Below are 16,264 nucleotides of genomic sequence, written 5' to 3'. Positions count from 1 at the left end.
TAACACTTGTAATCAGATTCCAGGGCCGTCCCCATACCCCGTCCGGTATGGGCACCAAAACTATAAACCTCAATACCTCGTCCAGTATGAGGGTGAAACGGGCCGTCCTCATACCCCGTCCGGTATGGGCGCCAAAACACATAAGGTCTCCATACCCCATCCGGTATGAGAGACCACAATCACGGTAGGGTTCCCTACGGATCCGGTCCGTCTACCATCTCCCAGGATATCTAGTCAAGCTGACCACATTATACAATTATCAATTTACATAACCTTTCATTCCCTTTTTTCTTCAGTCAGCATCATCAAATCACACACAAACATGCAAACTGATAGTTCACGCCAACAAGACAACACATAACATCAGGTTCTCAGTCATTCAGTCATGATCAATGAAACAGTGATACATGCACACGAAACTATGAAATAAAAACATCAGACATCATACTACATTTAAAACTGTAAAATAGAACAAACAACAACTGACCGACAAATACACGAGACTCGGGCTCCATCAGCAACCTTAAACAATTTCACACAGTTATTGATTCATGAAATACCATTTATCATTTATTGCACTTTAATACCGTGATAGGAAATAGGGTGAGGAATCCTTACTTGTATTCGGGGTCCGAATACGGCTCTACAGTGCGCCTGCAGGCTGTTCCTAATTTTCCCTGAATTTTTCCCGGGGAACTGAAACGCACTACTAGTACCTGTACGTGTCCCAAAAAATCTCAAATTAGACCCAGGGCCCCTTTCGGCCAATATCGCAATTCTGGCACGGCGGCTCCGCCGTGCTTCGGCGGCGATTCGCCTCGGGTTGGCCGTTTCCGGCCGAATTTGGCCACACTTGCATCGATCCCTGCGATAAAACAACCCTAGGGCCCTCGGGGGGCCAAAAAATTACGAAAAACCGAAGCTTACCGGCGGCGGTGCTCTCGGGTGCGGCGGCTCTCCGGCGAGGTTCGTGTTTTGGTGATTCAGCTCCGATCAACCTGTAGAGAAAAGAATGGTGATCACGGTGATATAAAAATTGTATCAAACGGAGGCCGGGAAGGGCCTCATCGGAGGCAAAAATCGAGGAGGGGCGCGGCGGCGCCGCTGAGTTTTGGCCGTATTTTCCGGCCGTTTGGCCGGGATTTTGGCTCCGATTTGGCCATAGGGGAACTCAGCGTGGAAAAATGAGTCGGGGGTATGAAATTTACCTCGATCGGCTGTCGAAAAACTCCCCGGTGCGGCGGCGGGTGGCAGCGGCCGACTCCTCCGGCGTCTGGTTCGTCTTCTCCGGCGTGGGCAGGCGGCTAGGGTTTTTGTGGTCAGGTGTGGGGGTTCTATTTATACCCTTTTGCATTTTGATCACAGCCGTCCATTTTGATTAAATCTGGGCCGTCCGTGTGCGATTGAATCTGAGCCGTCCGTGCGCACGCTTAATCTGGGCCGTCCGATCGCGCGCACGCGGATCGCCCACGTGGCCCGTTCCTGGGTCGACGTGGTCTTGCCACGCGGCAGGTCCTGGTTGGCCAGGGCTGCTGACGGGGCACAATTTTTTTAAATTGTATTTTGACCCCCGGTTTCCGATTTTCTTTTCAAAAATACCCCCAGAATCCTAATTTTCACCCCTTTTTTCCAAAATCAATTTCAATTAAATCCAAATAATATTTTTACCTAATTTTATATTTATTTTATTTTATTATGTTTATTTTAATTTAATTAAATAAAAATAAAATAAATTAATTAATTAAAATTAATAATAATTATTATTATTAAAAAATTCTGGGGCGTTACACAACCCATCGGCAGAGACTTGAAACTCTGAATTACCTCCCTGTTTTGCATCTTTCTTGAGGGTTTCTAGGGTGAAATCGACGGATTGAGCTTCATTTATTCTTTGAATCAACTCAGGTTGAACAGTCAGGTGGGCCAAACATGTAACTCTCTTTAAGTCCTGAAGTTGTACCTATTGTGCGACCCCTATTGCCCTGCATTTTGAAACTATTAAGTGAGCTAATATACCTACATTTTTTCTACTTAGTGTGTCGGCTACCACATTGTTGCCCTTACTCGGGTGAAACAAGATATTGCAATCGTAGTTCTTGAGGAATTCTATCCATCTTCTCTTAGTATGTTAAGATTCTCTTGAGTGAATATGTGTTTCAAGCTCTTACGGTCGGTATAAATTTCAAAGATCTCCCCATAAAAGTAATGGCGTCAAGTCTTCAAGGAGTGGATAATCGCGGCAAGTTCTAAATCATGGCTGTGGTAGTTTTTCTCATGACTCTTCAACTACCTAGACCCATAGGTTATGATTTTCCTATACTACATCAGAACACAACTCAACCCTAAATAGGAGGTATCACTATAAACTGTATATCCATCTATCCCGCTTGGTAAGGCCAATACAGAGGCGGTACTCAACTACTTCTTTATTTCTAAAAAACTCATTTCACAATCCTCGTTCCACTTAAACTTGGTGTTTTTCTTTGTGAGCCAAGTCAAAGGAGCAACTAGACTAGAAATCCTTTCACAAATCTTTGGTAATAACTTATTATTCCAAGAAAGCTATGAATCTCCTTGGTCGATGTTAATTCTTCTCAGCCAAGCACTGCCTCAACTTTTTCAGAATTCACTGATACTTCATCCCTTGATATGATGTGCCCTAGGAAGGTAGTCTACTTGAATCAGAACCCACACTTACTCAACTTTGTATACAACTTCTTTTCTTTGAGAACCTGTAAAACTTGAGTCATATGGTGAGCGTGCTCCACCCTACTTTTTGGGTAGTCTGCTCGAACCAGAATCGACACTTACTCAGCTTTGCATACAATTTTTTTTCTTTGAGAACCTGCAAAACCTGAGTAAGATGGTGAGCGTGCTCCACCCTACTTTTTGAATAGACCAGGATATCATCGATAAATACAATGACAAACCGATCCAGGAGTTGTCTGAAAACTTTGTTTATCAAATTCATGAATATGGCTAGTGCGTTGGTTAGTCCAAATAGCATTACTAGGAATTCATAGTGTCCGTACCTGATTTGAAAGACTATTTTGAGAATGTATTCTATCCTAATCTTTACCTGATGGTAACCTAAACGCAGATCTATTTTGGAGAAGACCTGGGTACCCTGTAATTGATCGAAAAGGTCATCGATCTTGGAGAATGGCTACTTGTTCTTAATCTTGACCCTATTCAGTTTTCTGTAGTCAATACATAACTTTAACGTCCCATCCCATTTCCTTACAAATGTAACTCTGGTACTTCAAGGGGACACACTATGTCGGATGAATCCACTATCCTGCAATTCATTGATTTATTTCCTCAACTCCTCAATCTTAACACGACTAATGTGGTGAGGGGCAACCGAAATAGGTTGGGTTCCTGGTTGTAGATCTATGGTGAATTCAACTTCTTTGTCCACTGACAGTCCAGATAGTTCATCCAGAAATATATCCAGGAAGTCTCGGACTACTGAAATCTCTTGAATATAAGAGTTTGCCTAGTTAGAGAAAACAGTCGGGTTAAAGCACTTGATAATAGGAAAATTTGCCATGAGGAAACAAATGTTAAACAATTTTATTAATTTATAAATGACTCATCATTAGGAGGGTTGAATACAAGTTTCTTATGAAAATAATCTATGGTGGCGTGATACGTCGCTAACTAGTTCTTTCCCAGGATTACATCAAAGTCCCACATGTCAATCTCTAGTAGGTCCACAATTAATTTTCTATCTACTATATCTATGCCACAGACTCTGTATATAACCTCCACCCAATTGTCATACTCCTAGGAGTAGACACCAACAACACATAATCAAGTCTTATAGGTAATACATTCAAGTTTGATGCAAAGGCATGTGAAACAAATGAATGTGAGGCACCAGTATCAATCAAAATATGTGCAAGATGATTACAGATAGTGTACATAGCTTGTATCACGTCTGGGTTGGCCTTTGCATCCTGCTAAGTTAGATTGTAAGTCTTGCCTTAGATAGGTAGTCTGGTCTGGTTCTGATTCCTCGGGCACTCCCTCGCATAATATTGGACACTCCCATATATGCGGCAGGTATTGTTGAGGCGATAGCAGAGTCAATCTTCATAATCCTTGCCACAGTGTTAGCAAGTTCTACCGCGTTCTGTTGTTGAAATCTAAGGAGGAGCCTAAGTAATCAGTCTAGGTCTCTTGTTTTATTGAACAGGTATAGTAGGCGCCGATCTGCAGTGTGAAGTCGAGGGTCTGAGGTTCCTTACTACTGGAGAAAAATGCAAAGGTTCATCTCTATTAGCTGCATTTTGGGTAAAACAGCTGAGTAAGTACTGAGCTCGAACACATACAGCTACTGTTTGATCTCAGGACAGAGACCCCACTCGAACTTTCTTACCTTTTTATCTTCATACATCATGCTCTCAGGGGAATACTGGCCCAAATCTAAGAACTTTCGGGCATATTCTGATACAGTCATGTCACTCTGAACTAGGTGTGCAAACTTCATTTCCTTCAGATATCAGAGATGCTTTGGGAGGTACTCTACTCTGCATTAAAGGCCACTAAGAATTGTTCCCAAGTGACTGAAATGGGCAGGGTGGCCTGCTTGAGTTGCCACCAGTGGCCTGCTTCTCCCACTAGCATGTAGGTGACAAATATGACTCTATATTCAAAAATCACCCTAAAAGTCGTGAAGGTCTTCTCTGTCTCAGCTAACCAGTACTTGACCTCTTCAAAGGAAGATCACCCTACAAAAATAGATGAGTTTAGTCTTTTATACCTCTCGATGTAGTTTGGGTCCATTATGGAATGAAGTAGGTCCCGTAGGAGAGGGATTGGATTATGCTAGGGATGGACTAGATGGCCTTGTGGTGGTACTTGATGATATGGTGGAGACACATAAATGAAGGTTGATAGAAATCATAAAAATAACTAATTGAGCTCTCAATTTAAGTAAATTTATTTATCATGAATAAAATTATTTACTGCATACTTAACGTAGCAAGATTTGCAAAACTGACATATAGATGCAATAATATAAACAATATCATAATCTCATGTTCAATCAGTCGGAACAACAATGTTTTCCTTTATCAGTCTACTGGTATCCATGGGGATCCATAGGGATGTTCCTACAACGCGTGAACCTTTATTCAACATTTTCAACTAACGGGCCCTCCCCATACCCCATCCGGTATGAGCACCAAAATATAAATCCTCGATACTCTATCTGGTATGAGGCAACATTCATGGTAGGGTTCTCTATGTACCCAGTCTGTCCACCATCTCACAGGATATCTAGTAAGACTACCATTCATCCATTCAGTTAATCAATCAATTTCTCGTTTACATTTAATTTTTTAGTTTCTTAATTTAACTATGAACCATGCAAAACAAGCAATACATGTATTAAGGGACACAAACAAATCATCATACCAATTCTAGTATATTATCATGCATTCAAAACTGTAAAATCAATTAATCAATTAAAACATGATAAATAGTAATAAATAACTAGTTCAGACTTTATTAATAACATTTAATTATCGATATTTTTAAATCACGCAAAATACTGTATTATTTATAATTAGACTCCAATTCTATAACAGGGAATAAGGTGAGGGATTCTTACCCGAATTGATGTCCAAACGCTAAACTTTTAGCTGCACCTACTGGCAGTCACTGGGTTCCCTGAATTTTTCTTCGAGGATTAAAACACACTCAAAGTACCTAAAAATACTCTAAAAATCTAAAATCGATATTAGAAACTATTTTCGGTCAATTTCGTAATTCCGACACGGCGTCGACGCCATACTCAAAGTACCTAAAAATACTCTAAAAATCTAAAATCGGTGTTAGAAACTATTTTTGGTCAATTTCGTAATTCTAACACGGCGTCGCCTCCATCCTTCCGGTGTCGACACTGCCACCCGCGGCGGTGGGGCTGGCCATTTTTGGCCAGTTTCGACCAATTTTGGCCGGTTTTGTACTTTTCATTGCGAAAAAACACGTTAAGAGGCATCGGTTTGCCGAAAAAAGTCGAAAAACAGAGGCTTACCGGTGGTGAAGTTTTCGGTGCGGTGGCTCTACCAACTCACCTTCACGGTTGGGTATTTTGCTTCAGTCAACCTGTAGAAATAGGAATGGTGATTACAATGGTGTAAAAATTACACGGAAGGGCCTCATCAGAGGCTGTTTTTGCTTTTTTTTGTGGCAGCGCCGCTGGACTTTACTCGCAGTTTCTGACTCATCCGCCAATCCTTTTGCTCTGATTTGGCCATGGGGGTGTTTAAAATCAAATTTCAAGTAAATTAAAATTTTTTTACCTCTTTTGGCAGTCGAAGGTGGCTCCAGCATGGCGGCGGGAGGTGGTCGGCTCCCTTCCCGACGACTAGGTCTTCTTTTCCAGTGGGGGAGTCTGGCGGCTAGGGTTAGGGTTTGGTGTGAAGTGAGGTATTTATATCTGTCTCCTTTTAATTTGGGTCGTCCATTGCGTTCGATCTAAATCGTCCGATTGCGTTTAAATAGAAATTGAATCTAGACCGTCTATTGCGATTTGATCTGGACCGTCCGATCGCGTTTAAATAGGAAGTGAATCTAAATCGTTCATCATGATTTGATCTGGACCGTACGATCGCGTTTAAAGAAAAAATGGATCGGAACCGTCCACGCGCTGGAACAAATCCGAACCGTCCGTTCGTGGTCCCGCAGATTGCCAGCGTGGCCTTCCGTGTGGCACCGCGCTAGCATGCCTTACCACGCGGCGTGCTCTGGTTCGTCAGGACTGCTGACTAGGCGTCCTAAGTGGCATATTTTTCTTAAATTGCATTTTGACCTCCAGTTTCCGATTTTTCTTTCAAAAACATCCCCATAACCCAAATTTTCACCAATTTTTCCCAAAATTATTTTCAATTTCATCCTCCATCTATTTTTCTTTATTTTTACATTAAATAAAAATTCAAAAATTTAAAAATTATATTTATATATTAATTTTAAATATATTAAAATTAATTAAGGGTATTACAGATGCAGAGTTTGGGTACAAGTTATGAGATCCAGTAAAGAAAAAAGTCATTAGATCCAAAGATGTAATTTTTAGTGAGCACAAGACCTTATCAGACTTTGAGACATCAGAAAAGATTATAAATAATGAAATTCCTCTTCCTGCACTAGTTTCCCCTTCGATCAAAGATGTCATAGATGAGGGAGAGCTACATGATGATCAAGGGTTTGATAATATGTTAGTATCAGATGATGTTGAGCAGGGAGAGCAGCCCCTTGCATTACAGGTTACGGAAGAACCTCGACTTTGAAGATCAACTAGAATACATTATTCTTCTGCTAGATATTTCAGTTCTGAATATATTATAATTACTAAAGAGGAAAAGCCAGAAAGCTTTCAAAAAGTTTGTAACTATCAAGAAAATGCTCAGTGGTTGAAAGTTATGGAAAAAGAGATGAGTTATTTGAAGAATAATAATACCTATAAGTTAGTTGAACTTCTGAAATGTAGCAAAGCTTTGAAAAATAAGTGGGACGCAACAAAATTTAGATGAAAGAGCTTATGAAAATGGATAGGCTTTGTGATACAGTTGTAAATGTGTTGTATAATTATAATGTTATTTCCAATTCTAGGTGGAATCACTTAAAATTATTTTTAGATGGTAGAATATTCTTACAAAGAAAAATGTAAATTTATACACCCTTTTAACAAGTATCAATTTTTATTATTAAATATATTTTTTTATTTTCATCATACAAGAAACCAAAAAAATAAAATTACAGACAGATTTTTTTAGTACCAAATTTTTATTATTTTTTTTTTACGTATTTGAGAATAAACTACTAAAAAGTATATATAAAAATATTTGTGGATTAAATATGAGAAACACAATTAAGTACAAAAATATTTTTAATTATTATAATTGCAGCCATATGACTGTGATTAGTGGTTAATATAATAATTAATTCTTTTTCTTCTCTTTTTAAAGCTTAATTGGAATATCCTTTCCAATGTCATTTTCTTTCACAACTTAACCATGAAGGCGACTCGATAACTTCACTACGAAGTCTTGACCAAACTTCCTAGTAGATTCCTTCAATTCTATAAATTCAAGCTGTGGAATCAGCCATTTCCAAATCAATCCTCAAGCTATATAAGCCAACCCTACTACAGATTTCATCTCGGCACTGCGCGGATAAACGATGGCAGAGGATGCAAGTATCTCAAGTGCCTTAGCTAAATCTGCTGCAAGTCAAAGTGATGGTTGTGATGTTCACAATCGAGAGGATCAAGAAGAAGACGCAGCAATTGGGTGTTTGGTTTCGTTGGAAAAATTGAATCTTGGGCCGAGGAAAAAGCTTATTGTTCTCAGTTTAAATGGATTGCTTGTATACAGAGTTTTCTTTGACGATAAGCTTAGAATGCCCAAGACTCGTATTGTTCCGGCAAGATACGGGAAGCATCTGGGTATTTTCTAATATCAAACTGTAATTCACATCTTTTTTTTTTACTCTTTTTGGGTTTAACTGTTCAATCGTTTTCTGCAGTTTTTAAGAGGCCTTTCTGCGATGAATTTATGAGGTTCTGCTTTGAAAGATTTGAAGTAGGAATTTGGTCCTCCGCACTAGAGTTAGTATCGATTAACCCCTTAACCCCTTTTCTTTCATATAGGTACATATATATGTTTTTATATAATCTATATGACCGACTTGTGACTTGAATGAACTCTATCCGGTTATTTGTAAACAGACGAAATGTTGAGGGCGTCTTGGGTTGTGTAATGGGAGATTTAAAGAGTAAACTTCTGTTTGAGTGGGTAAGTAAAAGTTAAACCCAGCCTGGTTTTATAGCTTTCTATGACTTACAAAATCAAAGCACTGAAGAAATATATGTTAATGGAGAAAAATTGTAATGGGTTTTGCTATGCCTATATATACATATATAAATGGATAATTTTCAAATTCAGGATCAGGAACAATGTACTGATTCTGGATTCAAGTCCTTGGAGAAGGTAGGGAAGCCTCTTTATCTCAAGGAGCTGCAGAATCTATGGGGAAAAATCAACAAGCAATTTCTAAAGAAAGAGGGAAATTTCTCTGCAACAAATACATTGCTGATAGATGATAAACCTTACAAGGGTTTACTCAATCCTGTATGTTTAATGGACAATCATTAAACCAAATATGAAATTGAAAAACTTTTTCTTATCCTACTTTATAATATATTGTGTTTATAACAAATTCTCATGCCTTCTTGCAGCTTAACACCGGTATCTACCCAAAATCATACAAGCCAGGGTTTGCTCATGATGATGCCCTTGGTGAGCATACAAAACACAAGAATCAGTATTATGATGCCTCAATTTGAACTTTTTTGCTAAGTTATTGAATCCTCACTAATTGTTTTATTGAAATTAACCATTTGTTTTAGATCCTAATGGAGAGTTATGCTTGTTCTTGGATGGCTTGGCGAAGGCAGATGATGTCCAGTCATATGTAAAGACACATTCATTCGGACAGAAACCAGTTACTCCTTCACATCCCCAATGGTTCTACTACTCGAAGATCATTCGTCGTCTTTCTCAGAGGATGAGTTCGATTGAGATATGAATTACAATGAAACTCCAGAATTGGAAATCAGAAGTCATGTTACGCTATGTTTGATTAAGATATGATTCACATGAAATTTTATATGGGTCAATTTTCTTGGTCTAATTTAGTTCAATTCTAAAACTTAGTTGGGTTTTTTTCTTGAGATATTTGAGAAATAAAATTATAATTTAGAAACCGAAAGTTGGAGATTGCTTAAGAAAAATGATATAGATTGCAGAAAGGATCAAAATATCAGGATTATCAAGAAACAACCATGTTCTTACCAACATTGCTGAAAAGAATTAGAGACTAAATTTGTCAGCAAATTCCTAACAACCAATTTGTTTGGTTAACAAATCCAATTGTCACAACAGAACAAATCAATCTTCTCTATTCACTTAGATTAACCTGTCAGCCTCTCAGTATTTCAACCTACCCAGCAAAGAGATCAGAAAAAACAATCTCTCTGCTTCTTCCAAATTTGAGCCAAGACAAACAACAACATACCTTTTACACATCCTATTCGCTTGGCACCGACACATTGATGTCGGGAGATGTCCGCTGATGATTAGAATCGTGGCCTAATATCCAACCAGCGGCATGCAAAGAGTTTGCAGTCTTCACATCGTTTCTGGAGCTATCTGCTTCGCCATGGCTTTGTCCCTTCACCGGAGATCCAGGAGCCAAACAGGTCTCACCCTCAGGCTTGGCTTGCGAGATTGGTCTTGCGGCTGTTAACGAATCTGTACCTAGTGGGAAGCTCGTGGAAGAAGTCTGCTCGCGCTGGAGTTTCTTTTTGTACATTTTGTAACCATTTGGCATGAAGCTCCCAACAACAATCTACAAGATAAAGAATCAAAACACTTGTTTTGATTTTGTCGGCAACCAAACAGAGAAATGAGGGGAAGGAAAATATTTACTTGGATGGGGCTAGCTGCTGTCAATAAACCAGCAATTCCACCTCCAATTACACGACCATCAGGTCCAGCGAGTGAAACGCTCAATCCACCAGTTCTGCTTCTTACACCACCAGAATCAGAAACAGTGAATGACCCAGATAATGACAATATTTCGAATCGACCCTGCAAAATAGAAGTAAAAAATTTTATAGCGTACCCTAATACACTTAGGCGTAAAAGATTGTGTGAGAATATAAATAATTAACAATGTCCGAGGTAGGTTCATGCCTCGTATGTCAAGATACCACCCGAAGAACCCGGCTGACGAATAGTAACATTAGAAACAGCTCCATTGGCAGATAGAATGCAAATCCCTCTCGGACCCTTTTGAGAAAATGAGAGAATTTTCCCTGCAACATCCTGTAAAAGACAAAACTAAATTAATTCTGTAACATGTAAATTCTGATCTATACCCCAAGAAACAAACAAGATTTAACTTAATTATACCTCTCCAGTATGTACTGTAACCACATGAGGTGTAAAGTCTCCTCCAGCCGTGCTTGCAAACAACTCACCTTCACAGATTCAAACTCCACAAAATCAAGCTTCAAAATAAACTTGAGGCAAATCCTTAACCTTGCACTTAAACAATATGATTATCGATTTTTAGAAATAATTTAACTTAATTTCATGATACTGGACTTGTTTATGACGGAAATGATAAACTGAAGAAATCAAATTCAAAAGCCAACAAAAATGAATCTACTGTGGATCACCTAACCTTCCATGTGATTGGTAAGAAAAATAGATGAAAATACATATTTTCTGTCCCGTTTTCGTGAGAATATAACATTTTCTTGCCTGGCTTTCTATGTTCATTACCAAATACCCAAACAAAAAAAAAAAGATAAGCCCTAACTAAACTTTTATGTTCCCTCCTCAACCTGCATTTTCTCGGCGACCAAACAAAATTCTACAGATAGATAACAACAAGAATCAACGTGAAAACCAACTATTTTTCTTCTTCGGGTGCTGATGTTGTGACTCACCTAGAGAAGCAAGGAGCTGCCAGTTACCAGAACCAGGAGGTCTCCCTTTGCATTTCTTCGAATTAGAGTAGTCGTTGGAAGGAGAAGAAGGAGAGAGAGAAAAACCAGGAGATGATGATGACAATCCGACATGGTATGGAACCCTAAGGTTTCCATCGGCATCGTACTTCCGCGGCCTCCCTCTCTTCTTCTTCCCACTCCCGCTGCTCCCTAATCCTCCTGATCCTGCTGTCGTCACCATCATCGTCCCCGTCACCGTCGCCGTCGCCGTTGTTCCCATTGTTGTTGCTAACGTTGTTCTGTCCACCCCCACCGCCATGTTCGTGTTCGTGTTCGTGTTCGTGTTCGTGTTCGTGTTCGTGTTCGTGTTCGTGTTCGTGTTCGTGTTGGTGTTCGTGTTCATGTTCATGTTCGTGTTCATGTTCATGTTCACCACCTGAGGTTGTACCGCCGCCATGTTGCTCGTCACGGGTGGCGGTGACTCAGTCTCCGAGTTACCCGGTGACCCAGACACCGTGCTCTCCTTTTCGTTCATTGAAGACACAAAAAGAGAGAATTAACTAGCTTGGACAAGTGGAGGAGAGAGAGAGAGAGAGAGAGAGAGAGAGAGAGGATTGAACAATGAAGGAGAAATAAAAATGGCGCCAGAAGTAGAAACAGTGTAGAAGGCAAAGTTGCTTTTTGAACTTTGACGTGAGAGAGAAAGAAAGAAGGAAGGAGATTATATACCTGGCTCCATTAATGGAGGAGAAAATATAAGAGAAAACTCTATGGAGAAAAACACTGTGTTTTATCTTGTCTGGATTCTCAAGTCTGATGATGAGAATTACCAGAACGCACCCTTCTGCATTTAAATACCAAAATTACCCCTCTCAATTAGAGTAAATTCTCTAATTAATTATTATTTTTTTTGTAATTCCATTTTTATAATTTTTTATTTGCTTCGCTTGGCACCAAAGTAAATGCTAGTTTGCTTACATAAATATAAAGTTAAAATATTTATATGATAAATAAGAAATAATATAAAAAGAAAAGCTAATTTAAAACGACATGATAGTGACTTACACCAATGTAACAGCCCCTCATCATGCATATATTCCTGCTTGCTGCTTCCATACTAAATGTCTTTTCACTTCATTTTCTTGTGAAAAAATAAATGTCAATTTCGAATTCTGGAAATAATAAAATTAAAAAAATAATAATAATTAAAAAGTGTAAAAAAAATATATAAAATATTTAAGCGTTCGTATTAAGTAATATTCTGCTAAAAATCAGGTAATTAAAAAATCATTACATTAAATTTCTTTCTCATTAAAAAAGAAAAAGAAAAAGAAAAAAAAAACCCAAATACTGTAACTCCTAAAAAATACTGTAATTAATTTAATAATTACTAATTAAATATTCGCACCCAAAACAAGAAGCAGTATATTTTTTTGAGGTTAAATTGTAAATAATAATATATAATAATCGCTACAATTAATAAATATTATTTTATTATATATTAATCGAGATTTACTTTGATAATATATTAATAATTTTAAAATATTCATATAGTAACAAGGGCTTATTTCTTCCACTCTTTTAATTAGCATTATTTCGGTAAATCTTTTAAATTAATATTTTCATTAAAATAAGGATTCCTGTGAGATAATGATAATATTGGGATAATTTTTTAAAAAAATAAAAAAAAACCAATTGGAGGGCAATTTCGTAAAATTACAAACAGTTATGTGCCCTAGAAATTGATAGAAGGTTGTTTTTTGGGAGTTCAAAAAAATATTTTTATAATAATTGCATTTAAAATCCAGTCAAACTGGTGCTGTGCTGTTAAAGCAGCAACCCCGCCATAAAATATTGCTTTTTTTTATTTTTTAATAAAATAAAAAGTTCCAATCCCCTAACTTACGTTTCTTATTAATAATTGAAATTTAATTTAATTTAATTTATTATTTTATTATTTTGTTAATTACGAAAAATAAATCTTTTTGTTTCGGGCACCCTCTTCGTTTTGATTAACGGAGCACCTACTTCGTTGGACAAGGAGAAATTTCATTTTATTTTATTAAGATATATGAATTAAACATTATATTTTATTTATGTTTTAATAACTTTCTTTATATTTTTATTAAATAATCATTATTATATATAATTTATAAATTAAATAAAAATATACTTAATTAAAAATCTATAAAATTTGTGAACTTAAAAACAAAAAAAAAACAAAAACAAAAACAAAATTGACTGACTTTAATAAGTATTACAAATTAAATGATAAAATAAAATAAAAACTTTATTTTAAAAAAAATCAAATTTGAGGAATATTATATAGTGCGTTAAAAGATATTGTGCTCTTTTCATATAAAATATATTTTACGTTAAACTTTTTGGGAGACTTACTTTATCTTCCAAGATAATTTGCAATAATACTGAGATGATATTTTTAAAAAAATTAAATTAAATTAAATGTACGACAAATTTAAAATAAATATTTATTTATATTTAAAATCTTTTTTAAAATAAAAATAAAAAGTACTGATAGCATGACCCACGGCAGGACTCTCTTTTATATTATATTTATGATTAGCTTAAATATTAATCATAGTATTTATTTTTTTAAATTACAAAGAATAATACATTAAATTGATGGGTGAAATTTACTGTGGTTAATAATAATCATATGTGTTATCTAAATAAAATAAATTAATTATTTTTTATTAGTATATTACTAAAAATATTTAATAGACAGAAAACTATGAAATCCATATACTAAAACAATAATTTACATAAATTTAAACAAACAAATTCTATTTAACTTGTCTAAAATTGATTTGATGTTATTTAAATTATATTTTTTTATTAAATTTTAGTATAATTATAATCTAACAATAAATTCATGAAATAAATCTAATTGTTCAGATTTATTTTTAAAATTCGACAAATTATTAAATATCAAAAGAAGATTAAATAAATAAATAAAAGGAAGGGAAGAAACAGAAAGCAGAAAAATCCAATTCTAACTCTGCAAAAGCAAACAGTAATATTTAAAGTTGTCGGTAAGACCGTTGACGGTTTCGGACCAAAACACGCAACCTTTTTTCTAACACTTATTTTATGCTTGTAAGTACGGCGATTACACGTAACCGTCCTCATTTAACATTTTCACTCGGTCATTTTCAACCGTCCGATTTCAGAAAAGATAGATATCATCCAACGGTCAATATGCAACAAAATATAACTCCGAGATCACGGGGGTGCAAATCTGAATCGGAGTCGTCGCGCCACGTCAAATAAGATACTTATAAGTACGACACCGTTTTTACAGTAGCAGAAAAGGCCGAGTATAGATTTTCACGCCGGAAGCGAAGAAGACAATAAATTTGTGTTAAGTTGCTGACTTTGTTGACCGCATCACTCCGCTCTCTGCACGAAAGTGAAAGAAGCGTTAAAGAAAGTCCATTTATCAAGACTCTCTTCTTTGCGGCCAATGAGCTGGGCCCACCTTCCGATCTTTCAAAGTTTTTTTTAAACATTATTTTATTATTATTATTATAAGTTTGGTGTAGACAAGAGTTATTCAAAATCTTCCTCCAAATAATTTTTAAAGTAAATAACATAAATAATAATATTATGAAATTCGAAACTTATAAGAAGTATGTTTGAAAGTTAACATGAAGATCAAGCTTACCACATATGTAGTATATTACTGTCTTAAAAAATATTATCTATATTAAATTTTTAATTAGTATGTTATTTTTTTTTTTTTACATTAACATATTCGAAAGAATTTCAATCAAATTAAAAATTGATATTTTTTTAAAAAACAACAAGAGAGTTTAAAAACTTAATCTATTATGTAAATTATTATAGGATATGCTACTCCCACCGTGTAATGTTGAATTCAACGAACTATATTAGAAGACAAATAATTCATAATATGAATTTCAAATTGAATATGTTGACAGTAAACTATAAGATTATTTGCTACATAATTTATTTTTCAATGAACACGATTCAGGTGCACTTATCAATTAAGAGACAAAAGCTCTTTAATATTATTGATCAAAAGATAATAATTGTTGTTTACACCACTGTCACCATTAACTATTTGGATGATACGTAAATTGTCCACTTCAACTATTAAATTTATGATGTCAGAGCTCTGTACAATAGTAAGACATTTAAAAATCGATAATTTTATTTATATGGCTCGAGTTAATGTTTATATTAAATGTATTACAAATTATAACAATGACAAATGAGTTATTAAATTTATATGAGAAATTTGCAATTTATTATTCACTGAGTCATATATTGTTATTGACATCTCAAAATAATAATAGTGAGAGATAATTATAGATATAAATGATGATCTCTTAATGTTAAATTATTTTTTCAATATAAAATTCAACTGCATCAAACCTATTATTCGTGTTGAAGTTAGTCATAAAGAATAAGAATTGTAATTTAGTCGTTGCACTCGTTACATTAGTGAAAAGATAAAAAAAAATCGACTCATCTCATAAAAATTTTAGAATACTTTTGTACAATTAAGAATTAGTAGTCTTTTAATTTTTTTTTACGTGTTATTAAAAATTTTTTGACTAAATTATAGTTTAAAAAAAAAAAAATTTGTGAACTTATGAATTTTAAGTTAATCCCTATTTTGTTGACCGTTAATTATTAAAACTAACATTAAAAGTCGTAATATGAACGTATTTTTATTTATATAACGTA

The 16,264-nt window shown here is 35.6% G+C and overlaps 2 protein-coding genes across 4 annotated transcripts; one reads left to right on the top strand and one right to left on the bottom strand.

The window, feature by feature from the left end:
• The first annotated feature begins 8,023 nt into the window (after positions 1 to 8,023).
• LOC110822858 (uncharacterized) lies at positions 8,024 to 9,705 on the top strand. 2 transcript variants are annotated; one of them, XM_022053086.2, is made up of 6 exons: positions 8,029 to 8,458; positions 8,539 to 8,620; positions 8,741 to 8,807; positions 8,958 to 9,143; positions 9,251 to 9,311; positions 9,422 to 9,705. In XM_022053086.2, exons 1-6 carry the CDS (start codon positions 8,194 to 8,196, stop codon positions 9,598 to 9,600), a joined length of 840 nt encoding a protein of 279 aa, XP_021908778.1. In that variant the 5' UTR covers positions 8,029 to 8,193; the 3' UTR covers positions 9,601 to 9,705. The 2 variants fall into 2 exon arrangements, with proteins under 2 accessions (XP_088065744.1, XP_021908778.1); XM_088209618.1 differs by lacking the exon at positions 8,958 to 9,143 and having other exon boundaries at positions 8,024 to 8,458.
• Positions 9,706 to 9,791: 86 nt separating this feature from the next.
• Positions 9,792 to 12,383, bottom strand: LOC110822857 (AT-hook motif nuclear-localized protein 1-like). Of its 2 annotated transcripts, XM_088209617.1 has the most exons (6): positions 12,260 to 12,383; positions 11,531 to 12,053; positions 10,989 to 11,056; positions 10,770 to 10,901; positions 10,503 to 10,664; positions 9,792 to 10,422 (listed from the first exon to the last, which is right to left on the bottom strand). In XM_088209617.1, the coding sequence occupies exons 2-6, from the start codon at positions 11,985 to 11,987 to the stop codon at positions 10,102 to 10,104; spliced, it is 1,140 nt and encodes a 379-aa protein (XP_088065743.1). In that variant the 5' UTR covers positions 11,988 to 12,053; positions 12,260 to 12,383; the 3' UTR covers positions 9,792 to 10,101. The 2 variants fall into 2 exon arrangements, with proteins under 2 accessions (XP_088065743.1, XP_021908777.2); XM_022053085.2 differs by lacking the exon at positions 12,260 to 12,383 and having other exon boundaries at positions 11,531 to 12,253.
• Between the last annotated feature and the right edge of the window lie 3,881 nt (positions 12,384 to 16,264).

This window comes from Carica papaya, chromosome 8, assembly GCF_054855325.1.
Source record: "Carica papaya isolate Zhongbai chromosome 8, ASM5485532v1, whole genome shotgun sequence".
Classification (NCBI taxonomy): Eukaryota; Viridiplantae; Streptophyta; class Magnoliopsida; order Brassicales; family Caricaceae; genus Carica; species Carica papaya.
This window is presented reverse-complemented; position numbering and strand designations above follow the sequence as displayed.

Coding starts and splice junctions, on each gene's coding strand:
- LOC110822858 (XM_022053086.2), top strand. CDS start 8,194: ATGGCAGAGGATGCAAGTATCTCAAGTGCCTTAGCTAAATCTGCTGCA. Junction 8,808..8,957: donor GTAAACTTCTGTTTGAGTGG/GTAAGTAAAAGT, acceptor TTTCAAATTCAG/GATCAGGAACAATGTACTGA. Junction 9,144..9,250: donor ACAAGGGTTTACTCAATCCT/GTATGTTTAATG, acceptor GCCTTCTTGCAG/CTTAACACCGGTATCTACCC.
- LOC110822857 (XM_022053085.2), bottom strand. CDS start 12,065: ATGAACGAAAAGGAGAGCACGGTGTCTGGGTCACCGGGTAACTCGGAG. Junction 10,902..10,988: donor TTACAGTACATACTGGAGAG/GTATAATTAAGT, acceptor TGTCTTTTACAG/GATGTTGCAGGGAAAATTCT. Junction 10,423..10,502: donor CAGCAGCTAGCCCCATCCAA/GTAAATATTTTC, acceptor TTTATCTTGTAG/ATTGTTGTTGGGAGCTTCAT.